The sequence below is a fragment of the Myxocyprinus asiaticus genome, chromosome 29 (genome assembly GCF_019703515.2).
Source record: "Myxocyprinus asiaticus isolate MX2 ecotype Aquarium Trade chromosome 29, UBuf_Myxa_2, whole genome shotgun sequence".
In the NCBI taxonomy this organism is placed as follows: domain Eukaryota; kingdom Metazoa; phylum Chordata; class Actinopteri; order Cypriniformes; family Catostomidae; genus Myxocyprinus; species Myxocyprinus asiaticus.
Window position 1 is genome coordinate 10,430,762 of NC_059372.1, and position 19,464 is coordinate 10,450,225.

General features: G+C 36.7%; 1 protein-coding gene across 3 annotated transcripts; it reads right to left on the bottom strand.

The window, feature by feature from the left end:
- Window positions 1–4,030: 4,030 nt before the first annotated feature.
- Window positions 4,031–18,747, bottom strand: irx7 (iroquois homeobox 7). Of its 3 annotated transcripts, XM_051661901.1 has the most exons (6): window positions 18,429–18,747; window positions 17,728–17,800; window positions 15,824–15,916; window positions 10,468–10,551; window positions 5,226–5,410; window positions 4,031–4,986 (listed from the first exon to the last, which is right to left on the bottom strand). In XM_051661901.1, exons 5-6 carry the CDS (start codon window positions 5,394–5,396, stop codon window positions 4,252–4,254), a joined length of 906 nt encoding a protein of 301 aa, XP_051517861.1. In that variant the 5' UTR covers window positions 5,397–5,410; window positions 10,468–10,551; window positions 15,824–15,916; window positions 17,728–17,800; window positions 18,429–18,747; the 3' UTR covers window positions 4,031–4,251. The 3 variants fall into 3 exon arrangements, 2 of the variants coding, with proteins under 2 accessions (XP_051517861.1, XP_051517859.1); XR_007893765.1 differs by lacking the exons at window positions 4,031–4,986; window positions 5,226–5,410; window positions 10,468–10,551 and adding an exon at window positions 12,492–15,651; XM_051661899.1 differs by lacking the exons at window positions 10,468–10,551; window positions 15,824–15,916; window positions 17,728–17,800; window positions 18,429–18,747 and having other exon boundaries at window positions 5,226–6,218.
- Between the last annotated feature and the right edge of the window lie 717 nt (window positions 18,748–19,464).

A 19,464-nucleotide genomic window follows, 5' to 3' on the forward strand; every position in this document is an offset into this window, starting at 1 on the left:
GCCAGAGTGCTGACTAGAACCAAGAAATATGATCATATTAGCCCCATTTTATTGTCATTACCTTGGCTACCTGTTAAATTTCTTATTCATTTTAAATTTCTGTTAACTAAATACAAAGCTTTGAATGGTCTAGCTCCACAGAACTTAAGTGACATTCTGACACGCTATATTCCGTCACGTCCATTACGATCACAAAATTCTGGCTTGTTAATAATTACAAGAATATCAAAATCCACAGGGAGGTAGATCCTTTTCATATTTGGCTCCTAAACTATGGAATAGTTTAACACTAACACTGTTCGGGATGCAGACACACTCACTCCGTTTAAGTCTAGACTAAAGACTTGTTAATTTATCCAGGCAGTCACCTAATTTATCCATCAACTCAAAATTAGGCTGCTTTAGTTAGGTCTACCGGAACCAGAAACATTTCTCATAATCTATGAATCTCCAATAAATTGAATGGCATCTACACTAATATTATTCTATTTGTTTCCGTCTCAATCTCGGGATTCATATCCGTGGGCAGCGAGGACAGGTGTACAGCAAACTGGAAGGTAACCACACTTCCCAACATGCGGGCAGAGACAGGCAACCAACATATACACAAGACAGCACCAACTAGACAAAGAAAGCAAGGTTAGCCGCTTGACAGCACAAACAATAATCTAGCGAAGGCAGTGAGGGCACACAAGGATTAAGTAGGGAGTGCAGTCAGAGCGGAACAAGTGTAGCTAGCACGTTAATCAGTGGCATGATCAGCATCTACCCGGGAACAATCAATGTTCCCATGGAAACACTGATCATGCGTGCCGGCTCCATCTGTGAGACATGAGGGAGAGAGAAAAACAAAACAACAGAATAAACCGGCAAACTCACCGAAGCCGTGACATGCTTGGTGTCGGACTCCACTGCTAAGTGTCGCTGAGTGATGACGACAAACTACAGCCGGCACTAGCCAGACATAACTTCAGTCTTTTATGATGGACTTTAGAGGATGAACTGATGCAAACTCCAGCTGTAAGACATCGGATACTTCATATGCAACTGCCCGAACCTTGGATATAGGATGGACCCCACCGAACCTCACCACAATGACCTGCCGGTTGAACTGCGATGCACCTCATTGATCTCTACCTGCATCACCTTTGTCTATTGATGACAACACTCTTGAAATGGAATACATGGACTATCAATTAATTGCCAACAAAAGCCTTCATCGGCCAACTAACAAAGGACAATGTATCTATGTGAACTTCTGCAGCTAATCCAGGATGGACTTCAAAGACATTAGTCATTAATCTTAAAGTTCATACAGCATCTTTGTTTAAACTCTGGCCCTTATCACTTACTTAGTTTACAAATTTTAAACCATGACTTGCACTGCACACAAATAACTAATATTGGTATCATATTCATGCTGTTTAACCAGAGGGGAACTGGCCCCCACCGTGAGCCTGGTTTCTCCCAAGGTTATTTTTCTCCATTAACCAACATCTTAGGGAGTTTTGTGTTCCTTGCCACAGTCACCTTTGGCTTGCTTGCTGAGGTTCTAAATACAATTATTATTTAATTATTTATTTTTATACACAATTTACGATCATATTTAATCAAACTACACAATGATGACTCTAAGACTTTATAGATATTACAGTTTCATTTTCTGCTAAAGCATGATTTTCTGTAAAGCTGCTTTGAAAAGATATGTGTTGTACAAATAAAAATGACTTGACTTGATACTCCAACTGTCCACAGGAGGTTGCTGTTGCTATTTTTAAAATAGATGTATGTGGACTAATATATAGGAGAGGACAAAGTGGAGGCAGATAGAGGGTTTACCTGAATACATTAATTAAATATTCAGTCTCACATTTGCTCACAATAACCATTACAAATTACAGTTTTCTGTAGTATAACTCCACTAACATTTTCTTCTTTACAAAATGCAAAATGTGTTTTGCTGTTTTGATGCATGCATTTTTGACATGAGTAGTCAGACAATTCTGCTCATGTAATATTGCTGTATTTAAACAAATTAAAAAAGTAGCTTGTTGAATTATAAATAAAGCTGCACTGACCATATGCTTGGAGCTGGAGATTATTTTGGGACACATTGACGGCCGATTTAGGCTTTGTATCTCACACTATTGTTCAACACCTCAATCCTTATCTCACTATCACAGTCTTTGGCCTGTCATGTTTAGACTAGGATTACACATCATTTGGGCCACTGGAAAGGGGGCATGGTGGAGATTGTTGTGCCCAGTGTGTGTTAGATGTGAATATGTGCTTGGGGGTGGGTGGGAGGGGATCCTTTTTTGTACCTAGGGGTTTTCTCATTATCCTTGGATTAACAGGCCACAGGCCTTTGAATTTACATGAAGACCTCAGTGATTGGCAAGGAGAGTTTTCCTTTTATCATTCTTTCTGCAGAGGGGAGGCCACAAAAACAGAATATTGTCATTAGGGCCTAATCCAATTGCTGTGTTTGTGTCAGAGAGATTTAAAAAAGAAACCAAAGGATGCCAGATTTCTGTTGCCCCACCACTTGATAGTTCAGTTTACTTGGTATTTTATTTAGTAGTTTGGTTTGATCCATCAATTCTCGCACTATTTTTTTCTTAACGACTAGATGCAAATAAAATAATAATAATAATAATGTTGGTGAAATATTTACTGCATTATAATATATATAATTTTTACATTTAATTCAAATTTTTGGACTTGAAATCTGTTCCGTTAAAATAAATACAGTAGCAACTATTTAAATCTAATATTTGCGCATTCAAAACTGCATGATAGGTTGATCGATTGAATTGATCTGATTTTAACAGGATGTACATTTTGAATTTTCATTTTAAATTACAAGTTTTATTACTTCCAGTTTATTATATATATATATATATATATATATATATATATATATATATATATATATATATACACATGTTTTGCACCTGACTCATTTTTGTCATAACTCATTTATTTTCACAAAAGTCACTTTGTTCAGGTTTGATCCCATTTCACCTATTTTTGAGTGCTAGATGAGGGCTAACGTAGAAGCCCCTGAGGCACTTTTTAGTCAGTCAAGTTGTGACTAAACAGGAGAATAATCTTAATTATCACCCTTTAAAACGGAACAATTAATGTCCTTAATCCGCACTGCTTTGTTTTTAACAGATCAGACCTAGATGAAGCCTAAATCCAGCCTTGAAGGTTTCGCTTCAAGGCTGGATTTAGGACGCTTTGAACGCGCCTTGATCTGCCTCATAAATCTGCGAATTCATCTTGAATGACAATTATCATCTATTTACGTTTTCAACTGTTTACGAGTTATTCTAAACGGTGATCGTGGATACATCTTCGACTGTAAATCGGATAGTTCCAAATTTGAATTCTGATTGGATGAATGGCGTTCGAGTTCGTTGTAAAATAGCCGATATCTGTGACCGCGCCAATTCGCTACGTTTTCTTGCAACCGTAAATAACTACGGTTAATCTAATGAACTCTAATTTTATTACTTGGCAGATAATTATTTAGTCTATTTCTGGTATTATTAAAAGCCACATTGATTTTTCCAGCGTTTTATAAAAGCCTTGCATTTTGTCGACTCTGAAAATCCGATTGGACTAGCCGCGTTTGAAAAAGTTTTCGCGCCAAGGTGACGTGTTGCTTGGACAACCGACAACAGTAAACAAAGTACGGCTTAGCTAAAATGTTCTATTGCTCGGCAGAAGAATATTTTCTCGGTTATTGATAATTAATGTCACTATTACTATTGGTTACTTTTTCATATTGCTTTTGCCGCCATTTTACAAAAGCTTTGCTTTCCCTCAGCCTTGTGATTTTTGGACCTTCTGCAACAATATCGTTTTATTTGCCAATGGAACAGTATCGCTAAGTCGAAAGTAGAAACACGAATTTAAGGAACACTGTCTCTTTAAATCGTTATACGGAGAATGTGAATCTTTTGCAATTTAGCGTCTTAAACATTTCTAAATCATTGACATTGACCATGCCCAAAACAAGTTACGTTTTTTACGTTTTATTTTAGCAAAAATAGGTCAGCACATCAAGTAAATGCATTTATAATTTAAACAAAATAAATGAACAATATTTACACAATACTGCTTTGGTTCTTAAACCAGGCATTGGATTCAATCTTGAATGCAAACTTCCACAACAAGTTCCCAATGATTCGAAGGTTTCAAAGTGCAAAATTGACTCTATAATGTCTTGGATTAACAGTTTCATTGACTTTGTTTGAAAAGGTCATGTGTGGAGAGGTTTATAGGCGAGTATGTGTCCCTTGAAGGCCATCCAGCCCACCATTTCCCAAAGTCTGGAGTCTGGCTTTGAAGATGTTTAAACTCGTTGGGTTTGGTATCTGAGGTCGCGGTTTCCGCAAGTGACCAGATTTTGGGTTTTTGCACATCTGAGTTTTGCTTACACACCTCTCTTTTAGTTTCACACGGTGACTCGGACTTTTCCGACGTTTCTGACTTTTCAAGTCCTTCTGCTAAACGCTCCTCCACGGACTTTGACACCTCTACATCCTCCTCATCGATTGTTTGAGGATCAATCTCATCTTCATCCTCCGTGCAGCCTTTCCGCAAGGACTCTTCCTCTTCGCTCTCACCATCTTCTTCATCATCCTCCTCATCAGACTTTCCTTTGGAGGCCCAGCTGACTCGGTTCTCCTTCTTAAGGCGGCGCCGGGCGTTGGCGAACCACGTCGAGACCTGCGTGAGGCTCATCTTCGTGACGATGGCAAGCATGATCTTCTCGCCTTTGGTTGGATATGGGTTTTTGAGGTGCTCGCTGAGCCAGGCCTTCAAAGCGCTGGTGCTCTCTCTGGTGGCCACCTTGGTGACCCGGCTGGGGTCATCAGCAGGTATGGGGCGATAGGGTGTGTAATAGGGTCCTCCGCGACCGAGAAGAGCTTGATGATAAGGTGATGCAACCTTGAGGTCATAGGAGTTGCTCTGAAAATAAGCAAAGGACTCGAGTTGAGAATATGAACAACATTTATCTTGTTTTTGTCACTATACACCTATGTAAAAATATAGGCCTATATACTATATTGAATAGGCTTTAATGATTAAAAATATACTTTGAAGAGCTAGAGAACACAATATTTCACCAAGGCTATTTGTATTTCATTGTAATGCATACTGTATATTTAACACGAGATATCATAGGCTTTATGATGCTGAATACTTACAATGTGTGCCATGTGTCCCGGATGAGGGTAAGGGATGAAGCTGTACCCTGGTATTCCTGAAAAAGGTAAGGGCACCCCAGCCATGCCCAGCAGATGTGGAGGAGGCTGGTGCATTCCAGGTGGGCAGCCCAATAATTGATATCCAGCGGGCATGTTGATGTTTCTGTCCATGAAGTTTCCAAACCCTGTTGGTGAAGCAGGCATCCTTAGTCCCTGAGCTCTAGTGTTTGAATGTCAATCCCTCGGGTTCACTGGCTGTCTATATAGGCGGATCCCCACCAGTGGGCGGTGTCAGACCCGTTGATTGACAGCTGAGCTCCAAAGCTCTTGGCCTTCACTGGGACTAAATCCCTTCAAAGGAGAATGTCTGTTGTTCCTCTTAACGGCCCCTAAAAGTCTTTAAACTCATGATGCTTATCTCAGTCTTATCCGATCTGAAGAGTGGAAAATAGTAGGGCTCCATTTGAAATTCACGCTTTCTGGAGATGCTCTTAAATGGAATTAATGTTTTGATGTTGGTACATCAAAACAATATTCTTTAATGATTTAAAAAAAAAAAAAATACTATTTAATAGGGTGATTTAAATATTCCAGTTTTATTATACTGTTTTAGATTGATTTATATTAATGTATTATATTTTTACATATATTATTAATTTTTATTTGATTAATGTAGGCTATTTTACTTAGATTTTTAGAGGTAACGTTTTATAATAAATTGCTAAAAGCTCAACCTGGAAAACTCCGATAGCCTACCGGTAAAAGCCATCAAGACACCTACAAATGTCGCACATTAGCGTCTTAGAATAAACTTCTTTCCATCTTGCTGAGACTGTTTCATCTTTTTGTCTGAGCAAACCGATACAAGACACGACATGACGAGCGATTATCAGAATTTGATTAGCAACATGGTGTAATGTGTGTGTCTGAGGGGTTTGAAAAGGTTAAAAAAAACGCCTTATTGTGATTTTAACTAATTAACACTAGTTTTAAAACTTTAGCTGGGTTATTTTCGCAATAGATTTGATTTAATACAAGCAAAAAAAAAAACAAAAAAAATCTATTGTATATGAATCCTAATAAACATGGGCTGCAAGTTTGATTTACTTACACTAAACATTAGCAAACATTTTTGCATGATGTCATTTTTAAATTATATTAAATAATAAAAACAAAACAGTTTAAGTTAGGCATGTCGTGAAATTGTTTATATTTATCTATCTTTGAACGTACCAGTTTAAGTAATTATTAATGTTATTTTAAAGTGCTACCGAATTTACTAAAATGGATATTTGAGAATTTGGCCCATTTTTGCATCAAAGAAATATTAAATATTCCACCTTTCTCTTTATGTTGAAGTAAAATATAAAATCCGCAGTCTAATCTGTCCGTAATTAGGCTATTCATCTCTTTTTTTTTTTTTTTTTTGCCTTAAAAACACGATGTATTTTCAGAGGTCTTTTAAATGTTGCATGTTTGTTTTAATAACAAAAACTAGGCATAGTCTAAGTGCGATCATCTATTTCGGAATATTTCGTTTTTGCGCACTGCATTTAGTTTTTTTCTCTTTTTTTCAGGTCAAACTGAACTATGAATTATTTGGCTTTAATGTGACATCAAACCTCTTTGAAAAGGGGATGACTTTGTTTTTGCCCACAACAAACCAGTACAATTGGTGTAATTAAATAGGTTTAAGTGAGACAGGTGTCGACTAATGTATATGGTAATTGCAGCATAACAGATGTTAATGTAGGGAGATACTCAGATAAGATTAGAATTCCTAAACATACATACCAATGCCCTGGAAAGAAAAGCACAGCAAACAACCCAATAGCAGGGGGTGTAGGGTCTCTGACATTGGAAATACTTTTTTTTTTTTTAAACTTGCTCTTTAATGTTATCTAGTAAATAACATCCTAGGTTGAATTTAACTGTGTGGTGGCATGCATTGTTCCCTTACACTTTCATTGAGTTCATTTAAAATGTTAATATGACATATCAATATTTAGGAATGATTTCAGATCATAAAATCAGTTTTAACATATTGTCAAATATTTAAGTTTTTAAGTATTGAAGTACTCTTTGTCATTCTCAAAAGTTAGCCACTTTTCATTTAGAAATGTTTATTAAGATTGTGTGTCCTTTAGTGTGATGTTGTGTGGACATGTGAGACAGAGCAAGGGCTGACAGGCAGACAGATACAGAGAGACAAGAGAGATTTTGGAAGCAGGGTGGGGCTCAGATCCCCTTGGGCCACGAGCAAATTTACTCAACTAGCACAATGGTCAAAACGGAGAGCAAAGAGCAAAGCTTTTGCTGCATCTCTGGAGATAAGCAGCTCAGGCCTGTGATAATTGTGTTCCTCTCAAACTCTGCTTTCTCCTCTCCTTCCTCTTTACTTGCACACAATACAGGTGTACTCTTGTTCTGACAGGTCAGGTTAAGACCGTTTGCTCAGGGGATGTGTCATTTGCAGAGGAGAAACATGTGAGATAGTAGTCTTCAGATAAGACAGATGAGTTCTTCTGCGCACTGAAACCGTGACTCAAGATTAACATGTGTAGAGATTTCTCTAGAGAGCAAATTGGAATTCAAATTGGTTTCACTCTGCTAGAGTTCATTTCAAGATCCTTGTGGTTTGTACTGGTTAACCATTACAGATCAACCAGATTAATAAATACAAATCAACAAAGACATGATCAGAGGAAGGACTTAGTGTTACAAGACACTTCTCAGGTATAAAGAATCTTTCAAGGCCAGTTTTATTCCTCCATAACATTACAGTTTAAAAAAACACGAATACAGGCAGTTGTTACATTAAGGAGGGAATTCTGCCTGATCTGAACCTTAAAGCCTAATGTGGTCAGATTGATTCAGTCATATTAAATCATATTTTTGACTTGAATAAAACCAGTTAATTTAGATGTTACCACATGAAGCACAATTAAACATTTTCTATGGTTAAATGTCAGAAAATGTTTATAGGTCGCCTTTTGTAAATAAAAGTAAATCATTTTAAATGTAATAAAAGCAATTTTATATGGAACCACTGTTTTGATGATGGTGGTGCCTGCACATACAGATGTAAATATTACTTTCCTTTTATAGAAAAAAACAAACATTAAAAGTATGCACATAAAAATGGTATAGGATACAACTTGCCTGTTGGATTAAAGTACTGCAAAAGTGGCTGGAAAGTGTTAGAAAATATAAAAATAAAATAGTCCATTTAGTGAGATTTATTTTTTGAACAAGTAACAAAAAATGCCTATTGAAAAGATAAGACAAAACACCCTATCAATCAGATATTAAAGTGTTTCTGGCAAAAAATGCCACCAAAATGAAATAAATAAATAAATAAATAAAAAATGCCATAAAAATTCCAAATAAGGGGCAAAAAGTGACCTCGTAATTAATTCTTCTGTTCTTTATTTGTAACATCTGATATAGTTCTAAATATTCTATTATAGTCCTAGTTATACACATAATATTAATTAATGCTGGTTTAATTCAAAGGGTAAGAGGTAATAAATACTCAATCTTGAGAATTTGTATTAATTAATAGATAAAATTGAAGTATTTGACATAAAAGGATGAGACACAGTTAAAGTTGAAAATGGTTAAAAAATATGCCCTCAAAGGTAAAAAATAAATAAATAAATAAATAAATAAAAAAAAAAACAGAAAATCAAATCCAGGGGACAATATTGCCCCATAAATGTAAAAGTTAATTTTTTGACAATGCTATCAAGATACATTTTATGATACAGTATTTAATGGCAACTTTTCAGATAAAGCTATCTTGTTTTAAGGATGTTTAACTATATAAATGTCTTGTCAACAAACTCTAAAGTCAAACTATTATTTAATATGGCTACATTAGTTTACACCAACAAAGTTAATTTTGAAAAGTTAGATCCACTTTTCTCAGAATGCTTTCTGAAAGCAATAGAAGAACATTTGTAATCAAGCAACTTGTCTAGGCATGTATTAATCTATTTAGTATATATGACTTTCAGGATAAAAAAAACAAAAAAACATCAGTTTTGTGGGGAGGAATTATTATACTAAGCAAGTCAAGACATAAACACATTGGTCTGATTACAGAAAACGAAAATATCTGCTTTTTTACCCAAAATGGAAATTGAATGGTTGACGGAGTGGAGGATCATCCATTGACTGCTGTATGTGTGTCCTAATGAGTTGATAATGACAATGGGCAGAGGTGTGACTTCATTTAGTGCTCATCACATACCACTGTGCAGACAAAAGGCTGGTCATGTCATTAGAATGACCAATAGTCAGGTGTGAATAAGATCTGCTAACAAAAGCTTGAAGGGAATCAACAGAGAGCGTTTCACACCTTCTATATGTTAGTTTTTCTTTCTGGAAGTAGGCTAGTTCTTGTTTTTAACTCTTTAGGTAAAGAGAGGTACATGTCAAGAAGCTGGTTTGGTAAAAGTACATTAAATTAAACACTGTTATTAAACGTAAGTCCGTGTTAAATTTGAATGTACAAATGTACACTGAAAAAACGTTAACTTAAATGTGCTTCATATGGTAACGGGTTTAATTTAAGTCAAAAATATTATTAAAGATCACTGAATCAACTTGAATACATCAGGTTACATCTACAAAACTAATTTCAAGGGTAAGATCAGGTAGAAATATAGCTCCTTGACATAACAATTGCATGTTACCACTTTTTAAAGTGCACTTGAAACATTAATATGGCTGAATGAACAAGACAATGTTAGGTTACAACAACAAAAGTATTTTTTCAGGTCAGGTAGAAATAGCTTTTTAATGTATATATATATAGCACATTTTCACATTTACAAACGAATGAGAAATAAATACATTTAAATATCAAAATTGAGGTCTAAACTGCTCTTAAACTATTTAAAAGCACACAAAACAATACACATTGAGAAGACTTGTATATAGGCCATTTATAATGAATATAGAGTATGTCCCATTTTAAAAAGTATGATAGGAATCTTGCCCTCTCAAAACAATGCTGTTGTTTTTGTCTTCAAAACACTCATTTTGTGGGCTAATGAGCTATGCCAAGGCCACAACCCCGAAACAGAGGGAAGTTAGCTGAACGTGAATGATATCAGTCTTTCTCACCTCCCCTCTATCAATCCCCCCTCCGTTACCCATCTATCTTTTGTCAGTTGTGTTATCAGTCCCACTCTATCACTCCTCTTTACAGAGAGCTGGCATTGCAAGTACTCACCAATGGGATGATGCTTTTGTTAGGGGTCTGGCCCGGTCCCGCCTCCTCCTCTTTCTCTCTTGGGTGTGATGTGATTGACAGCCCCTGCATGGGGTGAGTGACAGGTGGCGTTCGTTAGCCTGTGACAGGCAGCGTGGTGGTTAGAATTTGTTGTGTAGCTTGGGGCCCATCCACATGGTGTTTTAGTGGGGGTTTATATGGAATGTATGGTTGAAGATACAGTGTAATGTGTACTCAGGGGAGCCAGATTCCTGATGTTTGACTGCTCGTATTATAGACAGGAAAGTTGAAAAGAATAAAAGAGCAGTGGAAGTACAACATGGTTCTTAATATCTTCCCTATTCTCAAGAACAGCCAGGCAAACTGGCAGCAAGACAGGCAGCGAGACAGTCAGCTAGAAAGACAGATGATACAGACAGACAGATAGATAGATAGATGGATAGATAGATAGATAGATTTAAAATGACGTACACACAAATTCATGAAATCAAGACTTGCATTGAGCTGGTTAACAAATGTACTCATTATGTGGCTATTTTCTCCTAACAGGGCCTCACAATCAATACCTGGTGAGATTGTAAGGCATCTGTGACATGACATCTACATTTCAGGCATTTGTAAAACAAAGACTACAAGGAAGCAGGAGGCCTTGAGCTGCTGGTTTCAGTTCCCCCTCCCCAGCACAATGGCAGCCCTGAACGGCAGGGGGATCGGCCCTCAGATGGAAATGAGCATCCAAACCAACAATGTAGTGCCTAATCTCTTCAGAGAACCAGGAATCAGTTACACAGCAGTAGAGGCCTTTCCATGCTTTTCACCACACACACCCTCTGACCCCCCTCCTGTGTAGCCACAGGCTCCCCTTACACATGGGCCAAAAACAAGGTATCCCCCTGCAACAGAAAGGGGTGAGAATAAGTGGGGCGTGGGGTGGGGCAGAGCCCTCAAAGCATGGGATTAGAGCTAATGTGCCCTCCCTGGGTCCTAATCTCTTCAGAGAAGGACCGTTTGAGGGCTGTGGGGCAAGTCAGATAAGTATCTATTACAGCAAGCTACTCTTATCCTTCAAACACCCCCAAGCCCTTCAGAAACGAGGGACAAAACCACTTGCCTGTCTTGCTTCTGACTCCTGTGATACCCCAAACCCCAAAGTAAGTGCTGCCCTTTTGCCACTAAAATGGAATTAAGGGCTCAGGACCTTGCGGAGGGCAGCTAGGGCCCATATTTACTCCATCTGGAGAACTCAAAGCCAAAAGGCTGATTGGAATCAAAGAAGGATAGGAGAAAAGAACTTTTCTCCGGTGTTGCTGGGAAGGTGTGAGCCAGTGGATAGTGACTGGTGGAAGATCTGATAGGGTGTAATCTTGTTAAACTGATCCATGAGGGTGATGAAAGAAGCGGCACGGTAGATTATTGAAAGTGCCCAGAGGAAAGGTGGGAGTCTAGAGCTTTAGGTTTGCTCAAGACTTCAAATATTTAAACTTTATGGAGAAAAAAAAGAACAAGCTCCGAGCAATTAGAGGAAAATCAGCTAACAATCCATACTGAAAACAGCCGACATGCATCATGTTGAAAGGAATAGTTCACATAACAGCTCACCCTCATGTTGCCTCAAACCATTATGATTTCCTTTTATCTGTTGAACACAAAAGGAAATGTTTTGCAGAATATCCATGCTGCTCTTTTCCATACAATGAAAGTAAATAGGGGCTGGAGCTGTTGATCTCTAAAATGACAAAGAAATAAGCACCAAAGAAGTATGAAAACAATGGTCCATGAATCTATAATATGGCTTTAGAAGACCTGGAAGATTTTGTGGCACTTTTATGGTATTTATTGTCATTTTTGGTCCCCATTCACTATTATTGTATGTAAAAAAGCAGCCTAGAAATTCTGCAAAAAATTCTGCAAAAGTGTTCCACAAAGAAAGTCCTACAGGTTTGGAACAACACGAGGGTGAGAAAGTGACGACTGAATTTTCATTTTGGGTGAACAATTCCCAAAAATAAATTAAATGAGAATATAAAAAGCAAACTTTAACGAAAGTACAGTTTATTTTTATTTATTATATCAGGGAACATAATTTACATGAAAATAAACATACGAAGAAAGACACATTAACACTCCTGCAAACCACCAGACCTCCAGTATAAGGCACAAATTAGCAGATTTATGCAACATCATCCTTTGGAATGCAAAAGACATCTTTGTCTTAATATACAAATGGATTAAAAAACTCAAAATCGAAAAATAATAATGGTGTAAACTAAAAAAATGGCTTTCGCAACAAACACTATTTGACTTCCGCAATGTGATGCATTTTCATATTTCGGTGGGAAATCATGTAAGGGGGAACTTGATTTTATATAGTGATTTGATTGGATTGTAAAATGTTAAGCTATGATATTATTGGTTAATATTATGTTCCCCCACCCACACAGCCTTGGTGATGTCATCAGAAAGGAAAAGTTGTTTCAGATGTGGTGAAACCTATTATATTTTGATGAAAGATTATAAAAATAAACTTTTTTTTTTCTTTATAATAACACACACTGCTAAATAATCCATAATAAGACAAGCGACATTTATTAAGAAGGTACCTATCCTCCATTTTGAATTTATGTTTTATTTCAGTCACCTTCGTATTAACCGTAAACCATTCAGACTTTAGTTAAGGTTTTGTAAGGTGAAGATAAGGCAAACCAAAGCTGGTTTTAGTTTCAAAAAGTTTGGTCTCTCTTCAAAAACTCTCCAGAGTTCTCTTAAAGATGAGTCTGGCTTCTAATCAAGTGTAAAACTGAATTCTGTCTCCTTGCTAAAACACTAGAATCTTAGGATATTTGAAATGCTTTGTTTCATTGTTCAATGAAACCTGTAAAACTTTAAACTCCATAATCTACGGAAAAGTGCAGAAATAATATATAAGCAGTACACTTCTCACATGTAATACTTGATAACATACTGCATAACATACTAAATACAGTGGGATCCAAAAGTCTAAGACTACATTGAAAATCTGTAATTCAAAATTTAATTTAACCTGGAAATAAACAGCAAATTGTAGGATTGTGAAATATATATTTATATACCCTCAGCGGCCACTTTCATTAGGAACACCTGTACATCTACTTATTCATGTGATGTTACAATAATGAACAAACACAATCTGTTTTTACTAATAACACACAAATGATTGTATTGTTCTTGAACATACTGAATACATCATTCAAACCTTCACAGTGTAGGTTGGAAAAAGTAAGTGAACCCCTAGATGTCAACAAAAGCTAATTAGAGTCAGGGGTTGGCAAACCTAATATCCAATTAATGAAACAAGATTTGAGCTACTTTGACATATAAAAAGCACTCAAAAATTTTGAGTTTGCTATTCACAAGAAGCATCTGCTGATGTATACCATGCCTTGCAAAAAGAGATCTCAGAAGACCTACGATAAAGAATTGTTACTTTATATAAAGATGGAAAGGGTTACAAAGTTATCTCGAAGAGCTTAGATATTCATCTGTCCACAGTTAGACAAACTGTCTATAAATGGAGATGATTTAGTACTGTGGTTACTCTCCTTAGAAGTGTTCGTCCAGCCAAGCTGGCTCATAGGGCACAACACAGAATGCTCAATGACGTAAAAAAGAACCCTAGAGTGACAGCTGAAGACTTGAAGGAATCACTGGAACTGGTTAACATCTCTGCTCATGAGTCTACTATATGGAAAACATTAAACAGGCATGGTGTCCATGGCAGGACAGTTCGAAAGAAGCCGCTGCTTTTATTCAAACAAAAAAATAGCTGCACGCCTGAAGTTTGCCAAAGACCACCTTGACACTCCACAATGCAAAAATGTTTTGTGGGCTGATGAAACTACGGCTGAAATGTTTAGGAAGGACACACAGCATTACATATGGTGTTAACAGGGCACCGCATACCAACATGAAAACATCATCCCAACAGTATAGTACGGTGGAGGGAGTATCGTGATTTGGGTCTGCTTTGCTTGTTCAAGGCCTGGGAAAAATGAATTCCCAAGTTTATCAAGAAATCCTACAGGATAATGTCAGGGTGGCTGTGTGTGCCAGCTGAAGCTCAGTAGAAGTTGAGTGATGCAGCAAGACAATGATCCTAAACATCGAAGTAAATCCACTGCAGAATGGCTTCAAAAAAAGAAGATCCACCATTTTGAGTGGCCCAGTTAGAGCCCAGAACTTAACCCAATAGAGATGCTCTGGAATGACCTCAAGAGAGCCGTTCACACTAGAGATCCTAAGAATATGGCTGCGCTGAAGCAGTTCTGTAAGAAAAATGGTCCAAAATTCCATCTGAACGTTGTGCAGGTCTAATCCGCAGCTACCAGAAATGCTTGGTTGAGGTTACTGCTGCCAAAGGAGGATCAACCAGCTATAAAATCCAAGGGTTCACTAACATTTTCCACAGCACTGTGAATGTTAAGTGTTATGTCTTCAATAAAGATATGAATGATTGTAATTGTTTGTGTGTTGTAAGCTTAAGCACCATCGTGTTTGCCTATACTTTGTGACTTTTATGAAGATGAGATCACATTTTATGACCAATTAATGCAGAAAACCAGCTTAATCCAAAGGGTTCACCAAATTTCTTGCCACTGTCTATATATATATATATATATATATACACATTCTGGATAACATGATCATCAGGTTTTGCACAAACTTATGTAGTACATGAGTACATGCTGTCATTAAAGCAAAAGTGGCACATTCCAAATACTAGGATAATCTGGAATTCATGTCAAATTTTCAATTAAACTTTTTACTATATATGTTATGCTGATAATATATGATGTAATAAAATGTATTAAATAAAAAAAAATGCAAAATGGCAGCATTTTAACTAGTAGTCTCAAACCTTTGGTCCTAACTGAAAATGGTACAAAAGTACAAACAAGTTCAGCTTGATAAATAATCTAAGTGGCGTTAAAGCAGAACTGAATGCTTTTGGAGTTCACCTAGTCTACCGTGAGAACTTTCTGGGCCTGAATGCAGGTAGCATGAGTTGGTGAGCAACTGTCCTCTCCTCTGGTACTGGCGCAAGATCTTCTGCAGATCCCCATTTCTTCATGGACTGAAATAGTGACGTAATCTTTCTGTTTCTGCGCTCGCTGGCCTGGACAAGACTGTGGCATTCATTGGCATCAGCTTGGAGAACAAACATCAAAGCAGTGTTAAAGGAATAGTTCACCCAATAATGAAAATTCTGCCATCATTCACTCACCCTCATATTATTCCAAACCCGTATGACTTTCTTTATTCCGTGGACCACACAGAATTATACACTAGAAACTAGAAACAGGAGTTCAGTTTGACTCACAAAATTCATTGTCTTGATTGTTTGATTGCGTCTCTATATTGAGGTAATAATATGCAAAACGACCACTGTAGTCCCTCAGATTCTCCTTTGCTCCTGTGAACAAAGCAAAATTGCAGCAATTTACATGATCGTGGCAACATTTTGTAAAAAAAAATTTGTGCTTTATAACATCTTTGGCTGCAGTTTCCCACTGAAATGTCCAGCGGGGGCACCAAAAGCAAGTAAAAGGGTGTCATAAAGGTTTTTATGTTGAATATTACATGAAGGTTTTAATAAGTAAAACGTACTTCCCTCGCCTAAAACTTTAACCTAAACCTAACCAATAGTGATCTAAAATGAAATAAGAGGTAGACACAAAACAGACATTCTTTCCCTAAACCAACACATTAATTTAACTGATAGTGTCCAAAAACAAAATGAGAAACGAAAAGCACATTTTCTGAAGCAACTACATCATCTTGTGTCGCTTCTATGACACTCTCTTCTCAAGTGTCAGCTTGCGTGCTTGACTGTTCTCAAACCACAGTTTTCCGAGTCCAAAGTACATTACTCTGGGTGCTTCTCATTCTAGCGTGCATGCTGAGGAGAAGCCCAGCCTACAGCCTCAGAAGGACTGGTCTTGGATGGACACAGCCTAACTGGGCTGCAGCCTTGCTATTGAGAATCACCCTCTATCAGGTGAGCTACCTCTGAAGTTAATCACATTGAATTATGTGTGTAAATGCAGGTGAGTCTGTAATACAAGTGCGAAAATGTATAATTTTTCAAATGATGCATTGGAGTAAAAGTGTTTCGATATCATAACATAGCAATGTGTGAGTAATAGTGCAAAAAACAAGTTTTTATAAAGTCATATAAACATGGGGGAAGCGTGTGGTGGGTGGTCACCATGGCATTGCTATGTAGTTACTATGGTGATGTGAGTAATTGTAGCATGTTGCTACTGTATGTGGTTTCTAGGGCGCCTTCACATGGCAAAATTACGCGGGCAAAATAAAGTAATCTGGGAATCTGCACGATAATGAATTTTGCACAATGGACTTCCGGTGGCGAAGAATTTCCCCTCGTGGATTTTGCGTGGAGTTAGAGTTTGGTGAACTTTGACAGGCGAATTTCGCTGTGTTGACCAACTTGCTTGGCTTGGCAGTAACCTCTGTGTGGGCGGTGCTTCATACACAACTACACTGAATATTCGCAATGGACAAGGATATCATTTTAGCAGCGAGTTTCTTTTTAACTTCACTCTCCCAGAGTATAAAGTGCAGCATTAAAAAGATTTTTGCTTTTTTTTTTAAAGAAAAGGAGGGGCAATTCAAAATTAATTTTTGTGGTAATCAATATTATGCTACAAATGCTGTATATTGAGCTTAACTTGTAATGAACCTGGAATATTCCTTTAAGGCTGCTCTGTGCCTGATTAAAATTTTGTGTGAAGACACAATGCAGCATAAAAGCCAGACTAAATGATGCCTGCCCTGACATACCTCAGAATCGAGTATCAAAGGCAGTTCTGATGCTGCTTTGGTTCTGTGTAAATGAAATGCAGCATCAGAGCAGCCTTAAACATATATTTGTAAGAGTTATACCCTGAAGTTTAATACTAGGATTAGGTGTTTGATCAAAGTTGACAACTAATAATCATGCCATTACAGATATTTGAAAATACTTTGATAGAGTGAAATATTCTTCATAAAAATATTCACATATAATGTCACATAGAATTTGTTTAAAAGCATGTGGACTTTGTTTAGTTAGAGGAACATTCAACATAAAATAAAGTTAACCAAATGGAAAGGCTGTGCAAATGCAATTTTAAACAGACAATCTGGAATAACCAGAATGAATGAATAACTCCATAGAACAATTTCAACCAAAGTCTTTCGTTGTGAGAAAAGCAAGCTTACCATACGTATTAACAAGAAGGTCAACTATATGCCGATGGCCGTGAAGTGCTGCAATGTGTAAAGCTGTGTATCCCTGTAAGAATAAAGGTAGGGAATTTTATGAGGTCTGTTGAGATCACTTTCTCTCCTTAAAGAAACTGTATATTGTATAACAAAAATGAAGTCTGTTTTTTGGACCATTGAACCTACCACTGTATTTAAGTACATTTCCCCTATATTCTCATTACAATAATGGACAAAGAAAAACTATCATTCTCATTACTCTAATGTGAAAAATGTATATTAAATATTTAAAGCTAAATTGTATTTATACCTCATGGTAGTATTTGTTTTAACTAAAACTATAACTATCAAAAGTTATCAAAAATTTTATAACAAAATAACTATTACAGTAATAAAAATTTAATAACCATATTGAGAAAAATAAAATAAAAGTAAAAATAATAATAATAAATAGAGAGATGCATTACAGCAATGGAACTTTGGTGAAATATGCTTCATTTTCATTATGTAAAGCATCTAATTGTTCTCTTTTGATTTTGGAAGGTTAAATGACCTGAACATGTGAACAATTTAAAAAGTTAAATACAAATTAATTAATGACAAATAAATTTAAAATTAATTAATTTAAGCGATAAATCTCACCACAAAACAGAAATAAAAAAGACAAGGACAGGGAGAAGGAAAGTCAAAACACTCACCCCCTAGTATGCCCCATGTCACAAATCCCAACCCGAAAAACCCAAACACAAAAGAACGAGAGTTGGAGCAAAAGACGGAGAGAAAGAGGAGAGAGGGGGAGACAGAAAGACAGGGGACACAAATTAACTGAGGTTACAGCAACAAAATCTAATGACAGAATCATAATTGGCTGGTAATTCAGTGAAATTGCTTTACTCTGAAACTGCTGTTGGAATACATGAAGACATTGTTTAAGGGAAGCTGTTAACATGACACGAGTTTGATTTATGAACATACATTCTTAAACAGCGCCTGGATTCATTTGCACAGCTGGGCGCCCACATACCCTTTGCGAGGAGTTATGTCAGAAGTGAAGGTTTTAAAACAGAGACTTTCTGGCAACTTGGCACGCACGTGAGATACATTAACCCAAGCAAGCCTTCATACCCAGGGTGAATGGAAGGTGGGGTGTACTTACATGCTGGAAGAGATACCAAAATACAAAATTAAACATTTGATTACTTAATGCATTTTTCAATATTGAGTTTAGATGTATATGTATTCATATATTTTTTTTAACGTTAAAGGAAGTCCTTACTGCTTTTGTATTGATGTCGGCTCCTGCATCTGCTAAGACCGTGGTCATGTCCGCTTTACCGTGTTTTGCAGCCCAGTGCAAGGCGGTCTAAAAATATAAAACATTTCCATTTAACATTGGTACAGGTTAAATATAAATGAACATGTTTAATACTTTATAAGAACTTCCATTAACAACATTAACACTTACACTATATAATAGTGCTGTCAGTCGATAACATTTTTAAAATCTCGATTAATCGCATCATTTTTTGTAGTTAATCGTGGTTAACCGCAGATTTTGAAAGTGTAGACATTTCCCTATAAATACTTATTTTCCTGTCAAAATGCATTAATTTCCTCTTTTAGGAAAGAAAACAAAACACTATGTAACAATACAATGCTTTATTAAAACTTTCCAAATAAAGCCTCCCACAGTATAAAGATAGAAATGCACTAAAATATCACCAATTCAAGTAA

Excerpts from the sequence above, each read along its gene's own strand:
- irx7 (XM_051661899.1), bottom strand. The coding sequence starts at position 5,429 with ATGCCTGCTTCACCAACAGGGTTTGGAAACTTCATGGACAGAAACATC. Across the intron at positions 4,987-5,225 it reads CGGGACACATGGCACACATT|AGCAACTCCTATGACCTCAA; the intron begins GTAAGTATTCAG and ends GCTTATTTTCAG.